General features: G+C 40.4%; 1 protein-coding gene across 1 annotated transcript in view; it reads right to left on the bottom strand.

The window, feature by feature from the left end:
* The window catches only part of MYO3B (myosin IIIB), a gene marked incomplete at both ends in the record, with an annotated part of 382,371 nt that overhangs the window by 217,133 nt on the left and 139,546 nt on the right, over positions 1-25,692 (bottom strand). Inside the window, one exon of the mRNA XM_079709748.1 lies at positions 4,521-4,676. Coding sequence (XP_079565874.1) covers positions 4,521-4,676 — 156 coding nt within the window. The remainder of the gene's footprint in view (positions 1-4,520; positions 4,677-25,692) is intronic.

Below are 25,692 nucleotides of genomic sequence, written 5' to 3'. Positions count from 1 at the left end.
CTCTCTACTCCTACCCCTAATTCCAGTCTTTGGTTTTCCCATACCCTACCAATCACTTCGTTAATTCTTCTCACGTTCTAATTTCAAGATTCCTCTTTGTCAATTCTTTAAAAACTTTTATTTCTCCTCCACTGAAGTTGTCCACAAGCCCAGCTATGACTAGTTCCCAATAATCTCTCAAAAGTTCCCAAGGGCTCAGTTCTACAATCTCTTTTCTCACCATCCTCTCACTGAATCTGCTTTTTGTCTTCATTGTAACTGCCAGTCCCCTGACCCAGACCCACATTCAAAGCCAATAAGCCACTCTGGCTTCACTTTCTTCCAAATCTCCAAAAAGACCTCAAGGATACTCTCCTACTCAGATTCTCTTGCCCCCGTGTCCACCCATCAATGTCCATCCAAGCCAGTCTCCAGCCTGAAGAAGACCACAGTATCTGCTTTCTCTACTCCTACTCCTGTGGCTAAGAATTGGTAGAGATGATAGATGGAATAGGTGATGGTGTTGATGGTACAATTTTTCAGAGGTTCTAATGCCAAATGCTCTCCTGAATGCTCTACATGCATTATCTTAAACACTGATTAACTTCACTACAATGTAATGCTATTCAGTTAAGTTCCACCTGGGTTTTCTGTGCTACTGAGCAATCGTTATGTCCACCTTTAATGAACCCTTTATCATATTCCCCATAGCAGCTATTTCAAAGATTTAACACTTCCCTGGAGTCCACAGCTCACTCCCAACTTTGAGACCATTCTGCTTACTTTTTTTTGGAAAGCTAAAGGCCATTCAACATGAGCTTCCTCATAGTATCTCCTCTGCTTCTTGCCCCCCACCCCTCAAATTTTCTGGATATCTTCATCTAACCTTTCTGTGTCTTTCCCAACCTAGAGGTTCTTTCTAAGTTCAGTCTTCCTCTTAGGTGCTTGATCTCCCTCCCTCTTGCTTCCTCTGTTACCTTCTCTCTATTTTCAATGTCTCCCTCTATATAAGATCCTCCCCTTCACCTATCCAAGTTCTTCCCCATCCTTTAAGAACCTGCCTTCTTCTCTGCAACCCCCTGAAAATACCAACTTCTTTCGCCCCTGGAGAAAGTACTGAAGAGGACAGAACATTCCCTGCTTTTGCAGGAACAGTAAAACAGTAAAAAACAGTAAAAAAATTTCCCCCTGTAGGCTGTAGTTCTCATTTCTCTGCATTAGCTCTCAAAACTAAACACGTCTCTGAAGCTGGGGGTCCCGGGACTGTTTGGACCATTGAAGAACACTTCTTTGGGCAGAAAGCTGGAAGCTTTGTGTAATATCTGGAAGTACATGGCATTGCATAGGCTATGCATGGCATTTGATAGGATATGAACAGGAAGCAAAGTCTTTTTACTGGTCTCTGTCTCTGAGTGTCTTGCAATTTCTGTTTGATTACAGTCTGAACCAGGGTAGGGAGGCAGCCAATTCAGGTAGACCCTGTGACGCTTCTCTCTTTCCCTAATCTCTCTCATCCAATTCACCACTAAGTCTTGACAATACCATTACCTTAATACCTTCTGTTATTTACAATTGCCACAATCTGCTCTCACTAGCCTCCATAGCTCCAGCCTTGCCCAGCTCCATTTCATTCTCCTCACTGCAATCGGAACAATCTTCCTAAAGCACATCTCTGCTTGAAATCCTTCTGTGGCTCCCAGGTGTCTAAGGAACAAATCCAAGCTCCTTAGCCCATCATGCCCTGGCCCCTGCCTGCCTTGTTCCTCCCTCCCCACGTCCCATGCCAAGCTCCAGCAATGCCAACTAATTGTTCACCAAATCCCCTAAGCTCTCTCCAGCCTCTGTGCCTTTACCCTTTGCTCATTCTTTCCTCCACGTGGAATAACCCCCCTTCCCCAACTGTCTTCTATTCGTTCTTCAGGACAGTTCAAGGATCACCTTCCCACCAGTTTCCAGGGTCTACCCTTCCCAGGTACTCTGGGAGGTACTCCGGGCAACCCTCTATCCAGGTACTTTTCATGCTGAGCTCTTCTCATCTGATTCTTGTGTGTTTCACACACTGGACTATTAGCTCTTTATCAGGAACTGTTATCTGATTTCCTCTGTTCGGCAGAGGGCTTGACACATACACACATATAAATATCTCTGGAATGAATAAATTAGATTTTAAATAAGAGACAGAAATTTATATTTTTAACATTTAGTATCTCAGTACTGTTTATTTTCATGATGTTGTTTGGTAATAGAGATGAATCTGCACAGATTAAGGCCAAAAGAAACAGAGGACTGAATTAAACAGACCACAACGTATACAACTTCTACAACTACTGCTACCATTGACTGAGGTTTAACTCTGTTATCAACATTAAGTATTTTTTAATGTATTGACTCAACCCTCAAAATAATCTCCATCTTATAGATGAAGAAATTTTGGAACAGAAAAATTTAATAACTTGTCTATAAGTGGTTGAGCTGGGATTCAAACCTGGCAGAGTCAGGGTTTTTTTAACCACTGCATTGTACCACTTGCTGTGTGACCATAATTGTGCAGAAAAATGTAAATTGGGTATTCGCCTCACTCAACTATGCGCTCACCTCAATAATTCTTTGTTTTTTCCACCTTAACTTGGAAACTCACAACTTTATAAATACATTGAATTACCAGCATCAAATGATAGTTGAGAATTTTTCCAGATGGGCTTAAAAAAACACCCATGTAGCCAACTCCCTGCCACTTGCTAAGAGGAAGTAATAGTGCAGGACAGGTGGTAAAATGTGTTAATTTCATGCATCGTGTTTCCTTTAGAATTTTCCTCTCTCCTAAAGAAGTGGCTGGTTAAAGTTTTGATACCTATTTGTGAGGTTGTATTTTTTTAGTGACTTTTTCAAAGAAACACAAACTTCTGAGTGAAACTGAAGATTACAAAGACACTGAGAGAAGGGTCTTTGACCGTATGAGGCCTTTGACATCAAAGGAGTTAACAAAGATGAAGAGAAATTAGAGGGGGTGAGAGAGCCTGGAGCCCTGGCTTTCTATGGTAAAGGGAGAAAAGTGTTTAAAAAGAGGACACACATCTGGACAGGCAAATTCAGGCAAAAGTGAAAAGCTGAATAACTTTGCAACTAAGTTTCAGAAATTGTTCTGCAGCAAATCAGAAGAAACAAGAAGATACCTGATTCAACGGACAGCATTTAAATTCTGAGTTTGTTTTTTTTGCTTGGTTTGTACTTTATTTCATCTTCATTTTTGGTGGCAGTGCTCTGTGTGTGTGTGTGTGTGTGTGTGTGTGTGTGTGTGTGTGGTAAAGGGGTGGTGGCTGGTGGATAGGAACAAAAGCAGAGGAAGAAAAGAAGATTTCAGTTCCCTGGGGCTTAAACACAAATTCTACTGCTTCAAAAGGCACCAAGTTACAAGAATTTCTCTGCGTTTCTCTATCCCATGGGCAAGCCATAGAAAGAGAAATTGCAGTGGAAAAGGGAAAAGAGTAGGAAAAAATTTGTTTTGAGCTATCAAAAAGGGAACCTGGGTTGCGGGGTGTGGGGTGGGGGGTGGGAATCGGCAAGATATAGTCACCTTGAAACTATGCCTCTAGCTCCTAGAGTTCTGATGCTTTTGATTTGTAAACAATTTTCTGCAGAATACACGAATATTTCCAGAACTTGTGACTTGTGATATTTTAGTTTCTTCACCTCCAGTCCTTTGAATGTTCTTTTAGTAATAATGGATTAGAGCTTATCTGCATCCTGGCCAGTTTCGTAAAACCAAATAATTGCTTAGCTGCAGAAGCAGCTTTATTTGCATTTAATTTTTTTTTAAAGAGAAATTCTGCCACCCTCTGGACAGAAACCAAAGATCTATTTCTTAGAGACCACCACAGAATACTGTTTTAAGCAACTGCCCTTGAAAATAAACATTTATTTTTTTTAATCTACCCTATAAAAATAGGAGAGGGGGAAAATCACAGTTGCTTTAGATAGTATAGATGGTATCTGGGGGAAAAATCATTTAAACATACTAAACTGCCTCTAAGGAATTTTTAACTAAAGAAAATGGGCTCAGAGCACTTTAGAGAAAAAGCCTCCAGTGTTTAACTTGTAATCTTTCCAAAACCACCTTATATACTTCTACTCTCTAGCCTGCAAGAGCCAAGTAAAGATTTCTCACACAATCTCAGCCGTGGCTGCTTTCATCCAGTTTTCTTTATTGGTGAAATATTAAAAAATCTACGTGTATATTAAATATAAATATATATGCATTGGTTTTTAACTAGAACATGAGGGTGGAGTGAGATTTCAGCCACAGTTGAGAGAAATGAGCCATAAGAGCACAAATGGGCAGCTTGTTTCTGAAGCTCTCCTGCTCTCATCCACCGGGCATGGAGTACTTAATGTCATGTAAATGAAACTTAAAAATGCACGGATGTGATAATGTTGGGCATTATCAAAACAGTAATAATGCTGGGCAAATCAAAACACATGACATACCATTTTTTTTCATAAATAACCAGAGAGAGGAAGCAGGAAGACGCCAAGGACCATACCTGGTTTTAACAACAGGATTTAGATGCTTCTGGTCTTGAAGGACCTTGGCCAGCTGTTTTTGCAGAAACAAAACCTTCCCGTGGACTCCCTTAATAAATGGGTGGTCGAGGAGATGTGTGACGGAAGGCCGCTTTTCAAAATCCTTAATAAGACACCTGTTCAAAAATCAACAGACAACTGAAGTACAGTCTTAGAAACCTGGCTCCCCTGTAAATATGGGAGGAGGAGAAAAAGCTCATTTATAAAACCTGATCACTAACCTTACATAGCTCTTTCTTTATTCATAGGTACCAGAACAGAAAAAAACATTCTCTACTAGTTGAATTGATCAAAACATCAGAAATCTATTTTAGTTTACTTTAAATATATATTGAAAACACAATCAATTTAATTTGAAATATTCAAAACACTGAAAAATAGACTGGCCAGACTGAATTTTCTGTCTGAATTTTCATTACAGAAAAATGTTTACAATAGAGCCAAGTTGATTAGTCTATATACTTTATTTTAGAAGTATATGAAATGTCCACTATTTGGTGGTGGGGAAAATGCATTTAGGAGTTTGCAAGGATAGAAACGAATCATAAAGAAACTTTCACAGAGAAAATTCAACCCCTTGATTTCTAATATCTTCTGAAGAATCAGAAAAACCTCAGAACAGGAAGTGACTACAATATAGTTCAGATGAATTGGAATGGAATTATTCAAACAGGAAACAAAAAGTCCATACAAAATGGTAAAAATTGGGTTGCATTTAAACTCCTCTGTGGTTAATCGGTTAAAACCGCAGTGGTATAACCACTTTCTGTTTCAGGTTCAATGCCCTTTTCAAAGAAAACAATGATTCAGTACATTTTGCTGTGTGATGTATATTATTAAAGATGATTTTGACACAGGAAATCTCTAGTGAAATTGAATCTGATGAATACCCCTCCAATTACCATTGCATTTCCATTCTGAGTAGCTGCCCTTGACGGGAGGAAGACATTTCAACATCCGCCCTTTTAAGTTATCAGTTTTTATTTAGCTCACGTTGGAAGGCTTAGGATAAGTACTAGACGCCATTCTGCCCACTCCATGAAATAAATGTTTCCAGTTTTCCCAATAGTGACATGCCAACAACATGTGAAACACAACATATTTAAAATGATGAAATGCACTGACAAATGGTAAAATGTTCAGCCTCACCCTAAGCATCCTTTCAAAACATTTAAGCAGAGTTCCTAGAACAATCCTCAACTGTTGGTTTTACAAAAAGGCCTTAATCTTTGCATTTCAAACCACTTTCGCATCCATCGAATTCTAGTCCTGAAAGATATTCAGTAAATTTCCCAGTCATCCCATTTTAGAATTGATTCAGGGATTTCCTGTCTATTGGAATTGGAGCTTTCGGCTAGAAAAGCCAAAAGAACCTAGATTATCTCCATTCTGCTTCCTGCATGACTATAAATACCACCTCTGTCTCCCTATGGGGAGAAATCAATCATTTGACTTTTATGGGTCCAGGGGCCTTTTGTATAATCTATTATATTTCCTACTAAAAATAAAAAAATCAGTGCACATGCTTAAAAAAAAATACTCCGTTAATGTTTTTACATCAGCAATGTTCCCTAGATTCCATGTATATTAATCCGTATATAATTATGTGACTACCAAAGGAAAATAAATGCTAACGTTTCCCTAAGCACCTGGAAAAAAGGAACCTCTTGGTAGTTTATATGGTCAGTAATACAAGTGTATGCCTCATCCTCCTAGCTTGAGATATGGTGTATAAAAACTCCCCAAATAAAGTCTGTGTCCTCTGAGAATTCCTACTGAAGATGGACATGGTGGCTTTGCACATAGCCCTGCCCCCCCAGAGGGCATGGGTAGGACGGGAGACCAGGAACTGCTGGGACCCCCAGCTAAGCCTGTCCAGGGATCTGGCGCAGGTCACATTACATCTGTCTCTCATCACCAAATAGACATACTTCCTGTACCCAAGTATATCCCCAAACACAGGGAGACCGATTTCTTAATCGGTTTCCCCGCCTTTTTTTTTGCTTTCTGGGCAACTCTCAACTGTTTGTTGACTAGTGCCAAAACTTCAGATGAGTAAACTCAAGGGGGCTGAAAGTGGGAGGTGTAACAATTAATAGGAAATTCAGAGCAGGTGAATGGGAAAGTGAGCAGGCGCTGCCTCTATCTTCTCCCTCAGGATAGGTGCCTTAGGTGCCCAGTAATTAAAGCTCCTTAGATAGAGTTTGAGAGAAGCCAGGAAACCCATACTCCAGCCTTAGGAAAATAGGTGTCTGCTAGATTCTGGGGGTGCAATTAAAGGTGCTATATCTTGTTTCATAATCTTAGCATCCAGTGGGAGAGCAAGGTTGCAAGATCATTTGGTATTTTGGAAGGGATCTCTCTCTAGATCACAGAGGGAGTAAGAGAAATGAGGACTAAATAATGAAGTGAGATAATCAGACAAGGGAGAAACAACAGTGAATCTGCTGTCTCCTGGAGATCCAAAAAATAAAGATGGTAGGCGTTCTACTCTCTGAAGGAATGATCAAGAGGATTTATTTGTTAGTTCTCTCAGTAAGGCCCAAGTGGGCTGAATGTCATACCAGCGGATCAGCAAAACTGAAACCGAGTGTATATGGGAAGAATGCTAAGCAGAGCTGTGACATATCCAACTGCATTGGCGGATTTTTAGGAGAAGGGCAGGAAGACCTTGAGGGTAGAGCCTTATTCTAAAACACTCTTGCATACTTTTTTTCTCATGGGGAGCAAAGAGCCAGAATGAAATGGACTTATTATTTTACTGATAAATAGAGGAAAGTTCTATGTTAGGAGCAGATATGGCGAAAGTCAAGCATTACTAGATACCAGGTCATTGGAATCATATCATTTCATTTGTTCAGCAAACATTTATTGCACAGCTGGAATTAGTCAAAATAGATGAATTCATAAAAAATTATGACCATTTTCCTCAAAGATGGACAATCTTATTATAAAGATGGAAGGACAAGAGAAACACAGGAAACAGCAGAAGTCAGTGTTTGCTTTTATATTTAGAATAAGAAATAGTCACACGAAAGCATAAGGTTTTGGAGCTAGGGGACCAAGATTTTCTATTCTAACCCTTCTTTTACGAGGTGAGGAAGTTGAGGTCAAGTCCTGATAGTGATGAGGTCAATTCTCTGGTTCCCATGAGAGAACCCCTCCTACTCTGCAATGTGTTGTTAAAATGGCACAGGTACAACGCGCAAAATACTAGGCAGCAGTGGGTGCGGGGTAGCCAGAGAAGCCTTAATGGAAAGAGTGAGGATTGAGCTGAGTTTGGAGGGAATTTTTGGAACTAAATTGAACTCAATATGTGGAGAAGATGTAGAAGGCATTTCAAGGTTGGGAAACTGGATCAGCAATGAAAGAAGCCAGCCTAGGCAAGCTGTGTAGCCAGGAACTCAGGAGGTCACCAGAACGTTGACCTTCACCTCCTAAGCTGCCTCCTTTGAACATCTAAGAACAATTCTTTGCTTTAGTCCTTTTACCAACTTTAACTAGGGCATATCCTTTATTGCTTAAGATGTTGCAGTTTTGTGCCCCAAACTCATACTGTTATGTTTTCAGCTTGCCATTTCTGTCTTATTCTCCTTTCAGGCAGGGATTTAGTAGATTAAGATAGAATTGACAGCCGGGATCGGTAAGAACTCCTGACAGCCTCCATGTCCTTTTATAAGCATGATTAAATCCTCTAACTTGATTTGGAGAACAAACATGGAAAATTAAGGAAGTTATAATATGCTTATTCATTTTCAGATTGCTTATTAAACTAGGAATTGCAAATTCCAGATGCAGAATATTTTCCCCCAGCGGGGATTGAGCCGTTTTTACAAGAAAATGCATAACACGTTGACCTCTGTATGGGAGAATGGGGGCCAGCCAGTGTGAGGTAAGTTGGGTGAAACACTAGACACATGAGACATTCCACTGAAAAATGAAACTAGTCTTCTGGTCAAAACGGTTTGGGAAACATTTGTGATTCTCTAAACCAAGTAAATCTGGAGTTTCATAGTGCGTGTGAGCATATTAAATGTTCTTAGAAGTATGGAGGTAAAGAAAACAGCTTAATTTTGTTTAAATCCATGTTTCCAAACTTACTCGGCCACAGATCCTTTTTTGTATCACCGGAACCAGGGCCCTGCAAATGACATCTTTGGAAGCTTTGTTGTGAGAAATCAGTACTAGGCTCTTGAAATCGGCGGCTGAGTCTTTATCTCAGCTGATTGAGGGGAGACACTCAGAGCCCCTAATTGTCACCAGCATGTTTGAGACACCTGTAGGCTGCAGTTTCTGCAGAAGACTGTCTCAAATTGGGGAAATACATTCACCAAGCTCAGTTCTTCCCAGAATCTTTTACTCTGGAAAAAAGAAATTGAACAAGGACTAAATTTAGGGAATGCTGCTTTTTTTCCAAAATCATAAGTAATTCTTTCAGTCCCAGACTTTTTAAAAGTCATTTTTAAAAATCTGGATTTAGGTGTGGTTATCTCTGTGCTAAGATACAAAACAAAAGAATAAAAAAATTAAAACTACCATGAGATGTATTACCTGGATTTACAAGGCCATGGAAGGTGGTTTGAATATGACAGAAAAGTCCACGAGAAGAAAAAGGAAGCAAATTTCAGCACTGAAGGAAATTTAATCCATTACCTAATTTGAAATTCTAGTACCTTCCATCATGCATTCTTGGCTGAAGATTAATTCTCAGAATTCATTAGTGTCACCACATTAAACACAGGTTGTTGCAGACATTTGCTGGGATCTCCCAGCTTGGCCTCTGCCAGAAACAGGCAAAAAGGAGGCATTTCTTTTTTTTTTAATTAATTAATTAATTTATTTATTTACTTTTGGCTGTGTTGGGTCTTCATTGCTGCACATGGGCTTTCTCTATGTGCGGCAGGTGGGGGCTACTCTTTGTTGCGGTGCACGGGCTTCTCACTGCGGTGGCTTCTCTTGTTGCGAAGCATGGGCTCTAGGCACATGGGCTCAGTAGTTGTGGCTCATGGGCTCAGTAGTTGTGGCTCACGGGCTTTAGAGTGCAGGCTCAGTAGTTGTGGCTCACAGGCTTAGCTGCTCTGTGGCATGCGGGATCTTCCCGGACCAGGGCTCGAACCCGTGTCCCCTGCATTGGCAGGCGGATTCTTAACCACTGCGCCACCAGGGAAGTCCAGGAGGCATTTCTTAACAAGAAACAAGGTTGGGCTCCTGCGTTGGGCTCTGGAGCTGGCAGTGCTTGTGCTCTTTCCGTTTGCTCCCAAAGGATCATGCTGTCGAGACACGGCTGCCTTGCCACTGTAAACTGCCATTTCATAACCAAAGAATCAGACGCCTGCAAGGGGGAGCTATTTATCAAGAGTCACGAACGGATGTTTACTGATGACTAAACTACACTTGATAAAGAGAAGCTGATCAAGTCAAAAACTAAAAATACTGGTGAACTTGGTGAGAAAAGCAGGAGGGTGAGCAATCTTATTCCACACACTGGGGCAAAACTAGATGAAAACTTGAGACTTATGTCTCTTCTCATTTCCTTTTTAATATTCTTTTATACTTACTGCTGTTTTCTTGTGGGTTTGCTGCTTAGATTGTTAAGTGTTTCCATTGGCACCAAATATCTAAACACTTCTGATTTGAGCAAGCATTTCCCTGCCCCGTGATGCACTGCATCTGCAGTTCCTATCATCAGCAGACAGAAGCCTGAGTGACAAAGAGGCCTCTTCATCAAGAGGAGAAATCCTCCAGAGGGTACACTAATTACAGGTTAAATATCAGAGCCCATGGTGCTCTGTTTTGGAAGGAAATTTCCATTTTGGAAGACAGGACTATGACAAAAACAGGCATTTTCTCAAGATGACTAATGCCTCAAAAGAAGGCAGGCTGAGAAACTTGACATTGCATATGTTATTTCAGCAAAACCAAACCTTCCCGTTTGGTGGAATACTTAACTCCATTTCAGTTTTCATGAAGTTTGCAAATATTGCACATGGTGGCGTTTTAAAGTCTCACTGGTGAGAACTGAAACTGTACACTAACTTCACATGTAGCGTGGGGAAGTGGGGCCCTAACCTGAAACAGAGAAGTGAGGACCAGGGGCATATTTCTCAGCGAGGCAAACCTAGGGTTATCAATCAGAGAAAAACAGTCAGGATTCACTGAGAGAAAAAAGTCCTCAGAGGGTAGGATGGAAGGTTTTAGAACAGGAAGCTCAGTTCTTTTTATGAGGTGGGTAATGAGAGCAGATCCTGTGTGGCGAAGTGGGAGGGAGGCTACAGGGCAGCAGGACCACAGGGCAGCTGGCATCTTGCCTGAGGTCACTAGGGTGAGGAGAAGGCAGGTGCAGGGTTAGAAAGATCAGCAAGTCAGCCCTACCTTTAGACAAAGCCATCAGCACTGAAGGTCCAGAGTGAGCTCAAGGGAACACAGGAAGGCAACAGAAGTGGAAGAACATGGCATTTCCAGAAGCATGAGGCTGGGGAGAGAGCAGGGCCAACTTCTGTCACCCAGAGAAGACTCTCAGAAGGTGAAGAAGACGACTAGAGGAAAAGTGTAGGGTGGTTTCAAGCCGAAAGATAAACTCTAAGAACAGGTAGGACAGAATCTCCCTCCAGAGTTAAGGAATGTGCACCATGGTAGCTGGAGAGAGTCTCAATGCAAAAAGAGGGTCCAGGACTGGAGGGCGGTCCTAGGGCAGAGAGCCACCACACGTAACCCAGAATGACCCAGGGTCGTGGCCTGCATGACACCTGTGAACACAACTACCTCTTCATGTTACCGATGTCTTTGATCCCGTGATCAATAGTAAATAATTAGAAGAGTCCAGACGAACTCATTGTATTCTTAGGGAAGGAGATATGGTAACAGAAATTCTAGATCCTCAAGCATGGCTTGTCTGGTGGACAACCTCTGGGCCACGGCCAGGAGGGGCCGAGAGAAGAAGAGTTTACCATACCAAGGAAAAAGGAGTAAAAATGCCAAGCAAGGAGGCAAAGTGAGGGGAAGGGTCAAGAGGAACCAGGCCAGAACTTAGGAACAAGACAAGATGGGGCTCAGAGGACACAGAAGCTGTTCAAGGAGAAGCCAGTGGAGGGCATGGTGGCAGAGGTGCAGTCTTATTATTGTTGTACTGCCACTTCCCTCTTCGGTTTCAGCTGTGCTTTCCAAGTTGCAAAGACTGGGGATGAGCACACCCTCCACTGGACATGCTGTAGCCAAGGAAGATCCTGATGTCCATGTCTTAGGACTAAGGCCGTCTTAAGGGCTGTAACCAGTGGCCCCAAGTCACCACCTTCTCACTCCTCTTTGTTTTCGTTGTTTCTTTCTTCCTTATTTGGGAAAAGTATCAATACTTTGCAATTAAACATGTTTCTCCAGGCCACTCTAGCCACGCGGTTCAGTCAGGGTGCTGAAAAAAAATGAGCCATCACTTCATTGCACAGCCCCAGCAACTAGTTTACTGGACAATTAAATCTGCGTTCAAATCCCACCCTCTGGTTCAAAGAGCTGGGGAAGGCATGGACCCTGGGAGATGGAAATACTGTGATGGCTCCATCTCTCAGGCTGCAGTGCTATCGCTTCCCAAGGATCTGGGTATTGGCTGTTGCTGCCTTTTGGGGCTTCTGCACGGGGCTGAGGTTGGCCACAGGTCAGCCCTAGACTCGGCCAGGAAACCAGATGTGGGCCCTGTCTTCTGTAAGAGGTCTTGGCTTCAGGTGGAAATTAAGAAAATATTTGCTTGAAGCAGCCCAGGTAAGATGAGGAGCAGAGGGAAGTGATGGCTGAACTCGGACGGAAATGGGTATATAAAATGTGGGTGAGTCAGGGCAAAATAACCTAAATGTTGGCAAGTCCAGTTTTTAAAGATATTAATTTTATGTTAATTATTAATTGATACAATGTAGATTCATGTAACATATATAATGTATATTATATTATATTTAAATTATTAATCTCAAATATTTAAAACAATCTGTCTTATTTAAAAACAGTATACTTAATCAGTATTATTCGCCCAAGCATGATACACGTACTCACTCATTTTTAAAAATATTTGGTGCCTATCATTGGGGCAGTAATATATAAAGGTTAAAAGTCAGGGGTTAGGGTCAAACCTAACTCTACTTCTTATAGGTATGTGATGATATGCAAGTTAATTTAATTCTCTGGGCCACAGTTTCTTCTTCTATAAAATGGTAATAATGTCACTGTCAGCAGTAAATGAGATAATCCATGTACAGTACCTGGTACATAGTAAGCACTCAATAAATGCCAGCTATGTGGGCCAAACACTGTACTAGATGGTGGGGTTACAGTCAGCGCATTGGAGGAAGACAGCCATAGCATACCCAACTCCAAGAAGGATGAGTGCTATAAAAGGAAATGTTAATGTGCAAAGGGTCCTTGAGCCAGACTTGAATAACAGTGTGCCCATTAATTAGATACTTTTTCTCAATGTGATTCCCATGACTCAGCACAAAATTACTATTTGATAGATGTCCTGATCAGAAGTTCCAAAGCTCAGGGAGAATGGGGACTTCTAGGGTCTGACAATTTAGCAAAAGCAAAGAACTTTGGCATTTTCAAGTTCAGGCCTCTGGGCACTCCTGTTTTTGAATGTCTGGCTAATTTCTTTGATTCAAAAATCAGTTTCCATTTTGACAGACAGTTATGGTCTGCTTCTTAGTCCAGGCTTAAGGGCCAGGGAATATATGAATTCTAATCTTTCCCTTAATCCTACTTGCCATGCTGTCCAGAATTAAATCCATAATTCTCATTTGTATGCATTTTTTCCCTACAAGGGGAAGCAATGGACCGTACCTAGCTAGTACCCAGTAACCTATGAGAAATGAACAACCAGTTCCATAGTGCATGACCATTACATGCTCAGGACTACTCCAGGACTGGGGTGGGGGATAGGAGAGTACAAAACAAACAAAAGATATATGCCTCCAAAAAAAATTTATCTTCTGGGATAATACCAAACTTACACATATGAAATATTTATAGACCCATCTGGGACTCAATGCACTGATTCATTCAAACACTTACTAGGTATTTACTGTGAATGGCACTGCATCAAGTGCTTGGAAGAAAAGATGCCTGGAGTGAGATGTTAGGTTTCATGGAATTTAGAAACAATTAGTAGAATAGATATAGACATAAATAAAAATAATTCAAGGCTAAAAAGTGTAAGCACTGGAGTGGCTCAGATGAAGTAAACAATCCTAGTTAGGAGAACAAGTGTTTCACATGAGAGATGACACTTGGGTCTTAAAGGATGAAAGGGATATTGACAGAAGTACAGGGGAGGAGCATTCTAAGCAGAGAGTACAGTAGGAATGGAAGCCCATAGGTAAAATGCATGGCTCAAATGGGGAACACAGTGGAACAGAATAATACAATTGTAATAGATGGGGTGAAAATCTGACCACAAACAGCTTACTCAGAACCTAGAAGGCCATGCCAGTGAGTTTGGGTTTTCTTTCTTAGTCACAGTGAAGTGGCGTTTTTGAGCAGGGAGATAACAAAATTAGATTGTTACTCTAAAAAATGAACTGGGATCAGTCAGTCTCCTGGATCTCTGCCTGCAGGGTCTGTTGGAAACAAGAGTAAGCCACGTGGCTGACAGGGTCTTGGTGCTCCGGCCGGGTATCAGGCCTGAGCCTTTGGGGTGGGAAAGCAGAGTCCAGAATATTTGACCACCAGAGACCTCCCAGCCCCAAGCAATATCAATGGGTGAGAGCTCTCCCAGAGATCTCTGTCTCTGCTGGGTGGACCCAGCTCCACCCAATGGCCAGCAAGCCCCAGGGCTGGATGCCCCATGCCAAACAACTAGCAAGACAGGAACACAACCCCATCCATTAGCAGAGAGGCTGCCTAAAATCATACTAAGTTCACAGACACCCCAAAACACACCACCGGACGTGGTCCTGCCCACCAGAAAGACAAGATCCACCCCACCCACCAGAACACAGGCACCAGTCCCCTCCACCAGGAAACCTATACAAGCCACTGAACAAACCTCACCCACTAGGGACAGATACCAAAAACAACAGGAACTACGAACCTGCAGCCTGAAAAAAGGAGATCCCAAACACAGTAAGTTAAACAAAATGAGAAGACAGACAAATATGCAGATGAAGGAGCAAGGTAAACACCCACCAGACCAAACAAATGAAGAGGAAATAGGCAGTCTACCTGAAAAAGAATTCAGAGTAATGATAGTAAAGATGATCCAAAATCTTGGAAATAGAATGGAAAAATACAAGAAACATTTAACAAGGACCGAGAAGAACTACCGATCAAACAAACAGAGATGAACAACACAATAAATGAAATTAAAAATTCTCTAGAAGGAATCAATAGCAGAATAACTGAGGCAAAAGAACAGACAAGTGACCTGGAAGATAAAATAATGGAAATAATTGCTGCAGAGCAGAATAAAGAAAAAAGAATGAAAAGAATTAAGGACAGTCTCAGAGACCTCTGGGACAACATTAAAAACACAAACATTCGAATTATAGGGGTCCCAGAAGAAGAAGAGAAAAAGAAAGGGTCTGAGAAAATATATGAAGAGATTAGAGTTGAAAACTTCCCTACATGGGAAAGGAAATAGTCAATCAAGTCCAGGAGGCGCAGAGAAACCCATAAAGGATAAATCCAAGGAGAAACACACCAAGACACATACTAATCAAACTATCAAAAATTAAATACAAAGAAAAAATATTAAAAGCACCAAGGGAAAGCCAACAAATAACATACAGGGGAATCCCCATAAGGTTAACAGCTGATCTTTCAGCATGAACCTCTGCAAGCCAGAAGGGAGTGGCAGGACATATTTAAAGTTAAGTTAAGAAAGGGAAAAACCTGCAAACAAGATTACTCTACCCAGCAAGGATCTCATTCAGATTTGATGGAGAAATCAAAATCTTTACAGACAAACAAAAGCTAAGAGAATTCAGCACCACCAAACCAGCTTTACAACAAATGCTAATGGAACTTCTCTAGGCAGGAAACACAAGAGAAGGAAAAGACCTACAATAACAAACCCAAAACAATTAAGAAAATGGTAATAGGCACATACATATCGATAACTACTTTAAATGTAAATGGATTAAATGCTCTAACCAAAAGACACAGACTGGCTGAATGGACACAAAAACAAGACCCATATATATGCTGTCTACAAGAGACCCACACTTCAGACCTAGGGACACATACAGAAAGTGAAAGTGAGGGGATGGAAAAAGATATTCCATGCAAATGGAAATCAAAAGAAAGCTGGAAGAGTAATTCTCATATCAGACAAAATAGACTTTAAAATAAAGACTATTACAAGAGACAAAGAAAGACACTACATAATGATCAAGGGATCGATCCAAGAAGAAGATATAACAATTGTAAATATTAATGCACCCAACATAGGAGCACCTCAATACATAAGGCAAATACTAACAGCCATAAAAGGAGAAATCGACAGTAACACAATCATAGTAGGGGACTTTAACACCCCACTTTCAGCAATGGACAGATCATCCAAAATGAAAATAAATACGGAAACACAAGCTTTAAATGACACATTAGACAAGATGGACTTAATTGATATTTATAGGACATTGCATCCAAAAATAACAGAAAACACTTTCTTCTCAAGTGCTCATGAAACATTCTGCAGGATAGATGATACCTTGGGTCACAAATCAAGCCTTGGTAAATTTAAGAAAATTGAAATCGTATCAAGTATCTTTTCCAACAACAACGTTATGAGACTAGATATCAATTACAGGGAAAAAAATGTAAAAAATACAAACAGGGCTTCCCTGGTGGCGCAGTGGTTGAGAGTCCACCTGCTGATGCAGGGGACATGGGTTTGTGCCCCGGTCTGGGAAGATCCCACATGCCGCGGAGCGGCTAGGCCCGTGAGCCATGGCCGCTGAGCCTGCACGTCCAAAGCCTGTGCTCCGCAATGGGAGAGGCCACAACAGTGAGAGGCCCGCGTACCACACACACACACACAAAAATACAAACACATGGAGGCTAAACAATCACTACTAAATAACCAAGAGATCACTGAAGAAATCAAAGAGGAAATCAAAAAATACCTAGAAACAAAGGACAATGAAAGCACAATGACCCAAAACCTAAGGGATGCAGCAAAAGCAGTTCTAAGTGGGAAGTTTATAGCAATACAATCCTACCTCAAGAAACAAGAAAAATCTCAAATAAACAATCTAACCATAAACCTAAAGAAACTAGAGAAAGAAGAACAAACAAAACCCAAAGTTAGTAGAAGGAAAGAAATCATAAAGATAAGAGCAAAAACAAATGAAAAAGAAACAAAGGAACAATAGCAGAGATCAATAAAACTAAAAGCTGGTTCTTTGAGAAGATAATCAAAATTGATAAACCATTAGCCAGACTCATCAAGAAAAAAAGGGAGAAGACTCAAATCAACAGAATTAGAAATGAAAAAGGAAAAGTAACAACTGACACTGCAAAAATACAAAAGATCATGAGAGATTACTACAAGCAACTCTATGCCAATAAAATGGACAACCTGGAACAAATGGACAAATTCTTAGAAAGGTATAATTTTCCAAGACTGAACAAGGAAGAAATAGAAACTATAAACAGACCAATCACAAGCACTGAAATTGAAACTGTGATTAAAAATCTTCCAACAAACAAAAGCCCAGGACCAGATGGCTTCACAGGCAAATTCTGTCACACATTTAGAGAAGAACTAACACCTATCCTTCTCAAACTCTTCCAAAATATAGCAGAGGGAGGAACACTCCTAAACTCATTCTACGAGGCCACCAGCGCCCTGATACCAAAACCAGACAAAGATGTCACAAAAAAAGTAAACTATAGGCCAATATCACTGATGAACATAGATGCAAATATCCTCAACAAAATACTAGCAAACAGAATCCAACAGCACATTAAAAGGATCATACACCATGATCAAGTGGGGTTTATCCCAGGAATACAAGGATTCTTCAATATATACAAATCAATCAATGTGATACACCATATTAACAAAGTGAAGAAGAAAAACCATATGATCATCTCAATAGATGCAGAAAAAGCTTTTGACAAAATTCAACACCCATTTATGATAAAAACTCTCCAGGAAGTGGGCACAGAGGGAACCTACCTCAACATAATAAAGACCATATATGACAAACACACAGCCAACATCATTCTCAATGGTGAAAAAATTAAACCATTTCCTCTAAGATCAGGAACAAGACAAGGTTGCCCACTCTCACTACTATTATTCAACATAGTTTTGGAAGTTTTAGCCACAGCAATCAGAGAAGAAAAAGAGATAAAAGGAATCCAAATTGGAAAAGAAGAAGTAAAGCTGTCACTGTTTGCAGATGACATGATGCTTTACATAGAGAATCCTAAAGATGCTACCAGAAAACTACTAGAGCTAATCAATGAATTTGGTAAAGTAGCAGGATACAAAATTAATGCACAGAAATCTCTGGCATTCCTATACACTAATGATGACAAATCTGAAAGAGAAATTAAGGAAACACTCCCATTTACCACTGCAACAAAATGAATAAAATATCTAGGAAAAAACCTACCTAAGGAGACAAAAGAGCTGTATGCAGAAAACTATAAGACACCGATGAAGGAAATTAAAGACAATACAAACAGATGGAGATATATACCATGTTCTTGGATTGGAAGAATCAACATTGTGAAAATGACTATACTACCCAAAGCAATCTACAGATTCAATACAATCCCTATCAAACTACCAATGGCATTTTTCACAGAACTAGAACAAAAAATTGCACAATTTGTATATAAACACAAAAGACCCCGAATGTCCAAAGAAATCCTGGGAAAGGAAAACAGAGCTGGAGGAATCAGGCTCCCTGACTTCAGACTACACTACAAAGCTACAGTAATCAAGACAGTATGGTACTGCCACAAACACAGAAATATAGATCAATGGAACAGGATAGAAAGCCTAGAGATTAACCCACACACATATGGTCACCTTACCATTGATAAATGAGGCAAGAATATACAATAGAGAAAAAACAGCCTCTTCAATAAGTGGTGCTGGGAAAACTGGACAGCTACATGTAAAAGAATGAAATTAGAACACTTCCTAACACCATACACAAAAATAAGCTCAAAATGGATTAAAGACCTAAATGTAAGGCCAGACACTATCAAACTCTTAGAGGAAAACATAGGCAGAACACTCTATGACATAAATCACAGCAAGATCCTTTTTGACCCACCTCCTAGAGAAATGGAAATAAAACCAAAAATAAACAAATGGGACCTAATGAAACTTAAAATCTTTTGCAAACCAAAGGAAACCGCAAACAAGACAAAAAGCCAACCCTCAGAATGGGAGAAAGTATTTGCAAATGAAGCAACTGACAAAGGATTAATCTCCAAAATATACAAGCAGCTCATGCAGCTGAATATCAAAAAAACAAATAACCAAATCCAAAAATGGGCAGAAGACCTAAATAGACATTTCTCCAAAGAAGATATACAGATTGCCAACAAACACATGAAAGGATGCTCAACATCACTAATCATTAGAGAAATGCAAATCAAAATCACAATGAGGTATCACCTCACACCGGTCAGAATGCCTATCATCAAAAAATCTACAAACAATAAATGCTGGAGAGGGTGTGGAGAAAAAGGAACCGTCTTGCACTGTTGGTGGGAATGTAAATTGATACAGCCACTATGGAGAACAGTATGAAGGGTCCTTAAAAAACTAAAAACAGAACTATCATATGACCCAGCAATCCCACTACTGGGCCTATACTCTGAGAAAACCATAATTCAGAAAGACACATGCACCCCAATGTTCACTGCAACACTATTTACAATAGCCAGGAAACAACCTAAGTGTCCATCATCGGATGAATGGATAAAGAAGATGTGGCACATATATACAATGGAATATTAGCCCTAAAAAGAAACAAAATTGAGTTATTTGTAGTGAGGTGGATGGACCTAGTGTCTGTCATACAGAGTGAAGTAAGTCAGAAAGAGAAAAACAAATACCGTGGGCTTCCCTGGTGGCACAGTGGTTGAGAGTACACCTGCCAATGCAGGGGACACGGGTTCGTGCCCTGGTCAGGGCAGATCCCACATGCCGTGGAGCGGCTAGGCCCGTGAGCCATGGCCACTGAGCCTGCATGTCCGTAGCCTGTGCTCCACAACGGGAGAGGCCACAACAGTGAGAGGCCCGTGTACCGCAAAAAAACAAAACAACAAAAAACAAATACCGGATGCTAACACATGTATATGGAATCTAAAAAAAAATGGTTCTGAAGAACCTACGGGCAGGACAGGAATAAAGATGCAGACATAGAGAGTGGACTTGAGGACATAGGGAGGGGGAAGGGTAAGCTGGGATGAAGGGAGAGAGTAGCACTGACATATATACGCTACCAAATGCAAAACAGATAGCTAGTGGGAAGCAGCTGCATAGCACAGGGAGATCAACTTGGTGCTTTGTGCCACCTAGAGGGGTGGGATAGAGAGGGTGGGAGGGAGGGCAAGAGGGAGGGGATATGGGGATATATGTATACATGTAGCTGATTCACTTTGTTACACAGCAGAAACTAACACACCATTGTAAAGCAATTATACTCCAATAAAGATGTTAAAAAAAATCAACTGGCACCATATTAGAGTGTAAGTTGGAGGGAAGTAGGCACAGAGGGGATCCATTTTGGAAGCATACAGTCTGAATTAAGAAAATGGGAAGGGGAAAATGATGGTTGTAGCTGTGGAACTTGAAGACAAGTCAAGAATATATAAAGAAAAAAGAAGGGACCACCAGTGGACTCTTGGGCCAACTTAAATTTAAGGATGGACCTGTAGCTAAATCTTTGTGAACATAATATCTACTTTTTTACCTTCAGTATCCAACTACAGTCTCTCTTGATGGAAACCAAAGGCCTTTAAGTTACCAATTCAATGGTCTCTTCTCATTCTACTCAACCTCTCTGTTCACTGACGGTCATTGTTGACCTGCCCCAGAAATATTCTCTTTCCTTGTCTGTAGTGATGCTACATCTCTTAGTTATTCTATTACTTCTCTGACCACTCTTGCTCGTTTATTTTCACTACCAGCTAGAGTAAGATGGCAAGATAGAGGATACAGGGTCTGCAAAAACAAGGAAGAGTGGAAGTAGAACAACAGCCTTTATGCCCACAGGCTTGGAACTTGCCACTGAACAACCAGAAGCTTTGCCTGGTGGATCAAATGACCCAAACTAAATAATACAGAGAGAATTTGCATTCTATGGAGAAGGCTATCCCTACTCTTGGAGACTCACAATCCCAAACAAGTCTGCAGATCCTGCAGAAAATAAGTGGATTTAACTAGAGTGTGCATGTCTAGCACAAAGTGAAAATTAAAAGTGTAAGAAAAGCGACAAAAACTACTTCAGAAAATTTACAGTTGATTGCTGCAAATGACTTTTTTTTTTTTTTTTTTGCAGTATGCGGGCCTCTCACTGTTGTGGCCTCTCCCGTTGAGGAGCACAGGCTCCGGACACGCAGGCTCAGTGGCCATGGCTCACGGGCCCAGCCACTCCGTGGCATGTGGGATCTTCCTGGACTGGGGCATGAACCCGTGTCCCCTGCGTCGGCAGGCAGACTGTCAACCACTGCACCACCAGGGAAGCCCACAAATGACTTTTATAACAGCTTTAATGAGATATAATTAACATACCATATAGTTCATTCATTTAAAGTATGCAATTCAAAGTTTTAGCATATTCATACAGTTTAACAACCATTACCATAATCAACTTTTAGAACATTTTCATCACCCCCAAAAGAAACTCTGTATCCTTTAGCAATCACTCCCAACTTCCCTTCAACCTCCTCAGTCCCAGGAGACTACAAATCTACTTTCTGTTTCTATGGATTTGCCTAATCTGGATGTTTCATATAATATATGTGGTCTTTTGTGACTGGATTCATTCACTTAGCAAAATATTTTCAAAGTTCATCCATGTTGTAGAATATATCAATACTTCATTCCTTTTTATTGCTAAATAATGCTCCATTGTATGGATATACCACATCTTGTTTATCCATTCATCATTTGGGTTGTTTCTACTTTTTGGCTATTATGAATAATGCTTCTATGAACATTTGTGTGCAAGTTTTTATGTGGGTTTCTCCTGGGTGTATATACCTAGGAGTGGAATTGCTGGATCATATAACTTTATGTTTAACCTTTTGAAGAACTACAAGACTATTTTTCAAAGTGTCTGTGTCATTTTAAATTCCTACCATCAGATGCAATTGATTTTTAATACTTCATCTTGTTCTAGAAATAATTTAAGGCATCTCACAACAACATGTGCTTAAATAAATAAAGGTATGTGTAATAAGGCAAGATAAAAATAATTAAAAGCAGAAGAGAAAAGTGAAACAATGGGGAAATTAGGGAACAAAAATAGGAATTAGAATACCAAATAAACTACCTTGTTAGAGGTGGCCACAAATTTGGCTCAGCTCTCAAGCAGCCAATGTGAAAGGGAAAATGCAGTCTGTTCTCTATTTCTTAAAATTCATTATATAAAAATAGACCAGCTGCTTGAAGAATGATGATGATGATGATGTATTTGTTGACTGGTAAGGAGACTAGAGATACATGTCCTTCCTGAGTTTTCACAGAAATGACTTCATATACTGTAATAAATATTATTTCCCTCCAGTTAACATGGCCATGGGTTTCATAGGGTTGTTTGTTATAACACCCTTTAATCCCAACTGAGATCTTCTTTCAAAGAACCATCTAGTAAAAAAAGTCTCCCTGGGTGGCCAATTCAAGGAAACACAGAGTTCTCTGATCTTAATCCAGGGCTATATATCTACCAGCAACTTGGTGAATTTTTGTACAGTTAAGTCCCTTGATTCCTGAATGCAGTGCATCAAGGAAAAGGCAGGGTGCCAAGCTACCATGTGCTGTTCATTGCAAAGAATGGAAAGAAGATAGCTTTAAAAGTTTAGTCCATGAATCAAAAGCAACTCAAAAAGGGGGAGGGGAGGTTGGGAGAGGGTGGGAAGAGGACTGGAGCATCACGTAAGTGGGCAGGGAAACAACAGGACAGTCACATTTGCCTCTTAAATGATGACAATAATGGTTCCAAATAAAATTTCAGGCCATAGTATATAATGGAGGAAAGAGGAAAGATAATGGCCTAGTTCAATAGTCTTGCAGGCATTGTGTCTGCCCACATTCAGCGCCCTGCCTTTAACGTGTGTTCTTCTGGTAAATATTTAAATTGACTAAACACTTCTCTGGCTGATTGCCAATTATATGACTATTATTAATGGTGTGAGATCAAATTGGGGAAAATAAACTAAGCCAGGTTTTCATTAACAACCTAACCACTACTGAAAAACCTGGAGAAAATACTGTCAGATAATAAGTAGTTGTAAATGTCTTAATGCAAATCAGGATTTTGCACAGCTATCGGCTGCCTTGGTTCATGGTCCTGAGGACACAAACCACTATCATGCCTGTCACCTGCCATCCCTCTGCCCAGCTTCTGACAAAAAAACCTTCCAAGGGCGATGAATCACAAGGCCAAAATGATTACTTCTCTTGCTCTGTGGAGAGACAGTTCTTCCTGAGGAAGTGGCCACCCAAGGAAGCCAGTTACTGCTGCGCCTCTGTGGTTTTAGACCAAGAAATGAACGCTTCACCCTCTCCCGCCCACACCAAGGACACCAATATGAAGCCTTCTTTAAGCACTAAATTTCCGTAAGACAAAATATTTTTCTTTTTTAGGCAGGAGAGACCAACTGCCAAAGAGAGCGTGGGGAGTCCTCAAAGCCCCTCCATGAACAGGAAGGAGGAGAATAGCTCCATCTATTACATCAAAGCCTCATCAGAGACCCTAATCCTTTCGGAAAGGAACTCTCAGGCAGCCAAGCCTTTAATTTGATGAATAATGGGCCCTCTGATTAAGCCTTGCAAAGCAAAGCATAGGTGCATAGACGTTGCAGGGAACAAATATTCCTGGGGGTTGAGAAAGAAAGTGGTGGTGAGTGGATAGCTCCTACTCCCACTGTTAGTGAACTAACTCTGTGCATAGATTTCTAAATGGTTAGCTTTCTGTTTAGCTTTTTCATTTTCCCTATTCTCTCTCTCTCCAGGGAACATGCCACTTCCCTGCTTTGGTACAGTGGTGTGTCCTGAGCTTCAAGCCACTGTAATTCAGTGACATGCATAGACAGGTGATGTGGAATGACTGTGTCGCTAAATATACTCATAGAAGCAAATCGGTGACATGAAAGACTATTTCAGGACCATTTACCCACCCATCCTGCTCTAGGACAAACTACTTGTGCTAAAAAAAAAAAAAAAAAAAAAAGAGTAAAAAGAGTAGGAACCCATGACTGGGGGAAAGGGAGAAGTGAAAGGAAGAGAGGGAGTTATAGCTCAAGCATTTCTCTGATCTGTTCTAATTCAACAAAAGATGTCTAGCATTTAAAAAGCTGTTGATCCTCTTTGTAGGATCCTATTACAGGCGGTAGACAACTGTACACTATGTTGCCAAGGACAGGTAACAGGTTAGATAGGTCATGGGTTTCACACTAGTGTGCATTAATAAATCACATACACATTAGACTTCTGGCTCTTTTTATCAGATAATGAGATGAATGATTGAACGTATGACACAGTGGTCAATTATCATGTGGATGATATAAATTCTATTCTGCTGAGGACATTTATCTCTGTATTGATCTGGCTTTTCTAGCAAGGATCATAAATTACTAGCCTTCCATAACCATATGATAAATACTCTAATAACAGAATGCCACCAACTCCTGGTTTCCCAATAAATTTCCATATGGTTTCAATTAGAGAAGTAAAATGCATAGAATCTGGGGTTTTTTAATTTTTATTTTATTGTCAAAATTATATATAGTATGAAGACCATGGAGAAAAGCCTGTTTATCCCAAACAAACAGCAGTATGCTGGAGCCAGCAAATACAAGCTCCCTACATATTACTGTTACATTTCCAAGAATTTTGTGAACGGATTGATGTTACATTGGTAGCTTGAAATTGGCCATGGTAGGAGTATTTACCTCACAGAAATCAGTATAAACAATACAAATCAGCCCCCCATCCCCACCCAGTCAGTTGTTAAACATCACTGCTTGTAGAGTAGAGATCCTGGGAAAAACTGTCTGATAATTCAATAATTCATATGCATAGAAATCTCTTTTTCCCACCTTTTCCCTCTAATTCTTTTTTCTTATTTCCTGTCTTCTGTTGGATTAATAAAGTCTTCTATAACTCCTTTTTTCCTTCTGTTGGTTTAGACACTAGACATTATTTTTCTATACTTTATTAGTAATTACCATATATGTTTAACATATTTGCTTAACCAGAAATTTTCCAGTAGTTCTATCCTCGTTTTGAGCCCAAGAATCTGTGCATGCCATAACCATGCAGTAAACACAGCCCCTCCATTTTTGATTCTTTAGTTTTTACATGTTTTATCCCAGATAGTTTTCCTTCCTATAGTTAATAGTTACTTATTTCACTCCTTCAGATTGTTCCATGAACTTAATTTCATTTCAAATGTATTTATGCTTCATTTGTTGTTTTGGTGGGTTGTTTTGCTTAGCCTTAGACTTCTTCATGTGTTTTGAAATATCAGTTGGCAGGCTCACTGTGAGGAGGAGAAGGATTTTGTTTTCCTTTTCACTTCCTCTGTGTCCATCCTCCTAGTCTAATAATTTTAGGGTTGTGTCTTCTTAGCTCTCTGAGTCTCTAGCCTAGAGCCAGGTTTTAAAATGGCATTTTGTGCACCTGTTCCATAGTTCTATTAGGTATATGGAAGAGCCCATCCCTGTGGCAGAAGGCCCAGCTGCTTATATATCCTTCTACCACCTTGAGTCAGAAGCTGGCTAAAAGCCATAGTGCCTGGTGACGGTCAGCACTACCTCAAGTGGTGGAGAACAACATGGAAGAAACTGCCATAGTCAGAACACAGGATCTTATGACCCCTCCCCTATCCCATTCTTTTCCCAGCCTCTTTTTATCAGCCCTGGAGAACCACCCCAGACACTGCTTCAAGCCAGAGT

Source organism: Hyperoodon ampullatus (assembly GCF_949752795.1).
Source record: "Hyperoodon ampullatus genome assembly, chromosome: 8".
Classification (NCBI taxonomy): domain Eukaryota; kingdom Metazoa; phylum Chordata; class Mammalia; order Artiodactyla; family Ziphiidae; genus Hyperoodon; species Hyperoodon ampullatus.
This window is presented reverse-complemented; position numbering and strand designations above follow the sequence as displayed.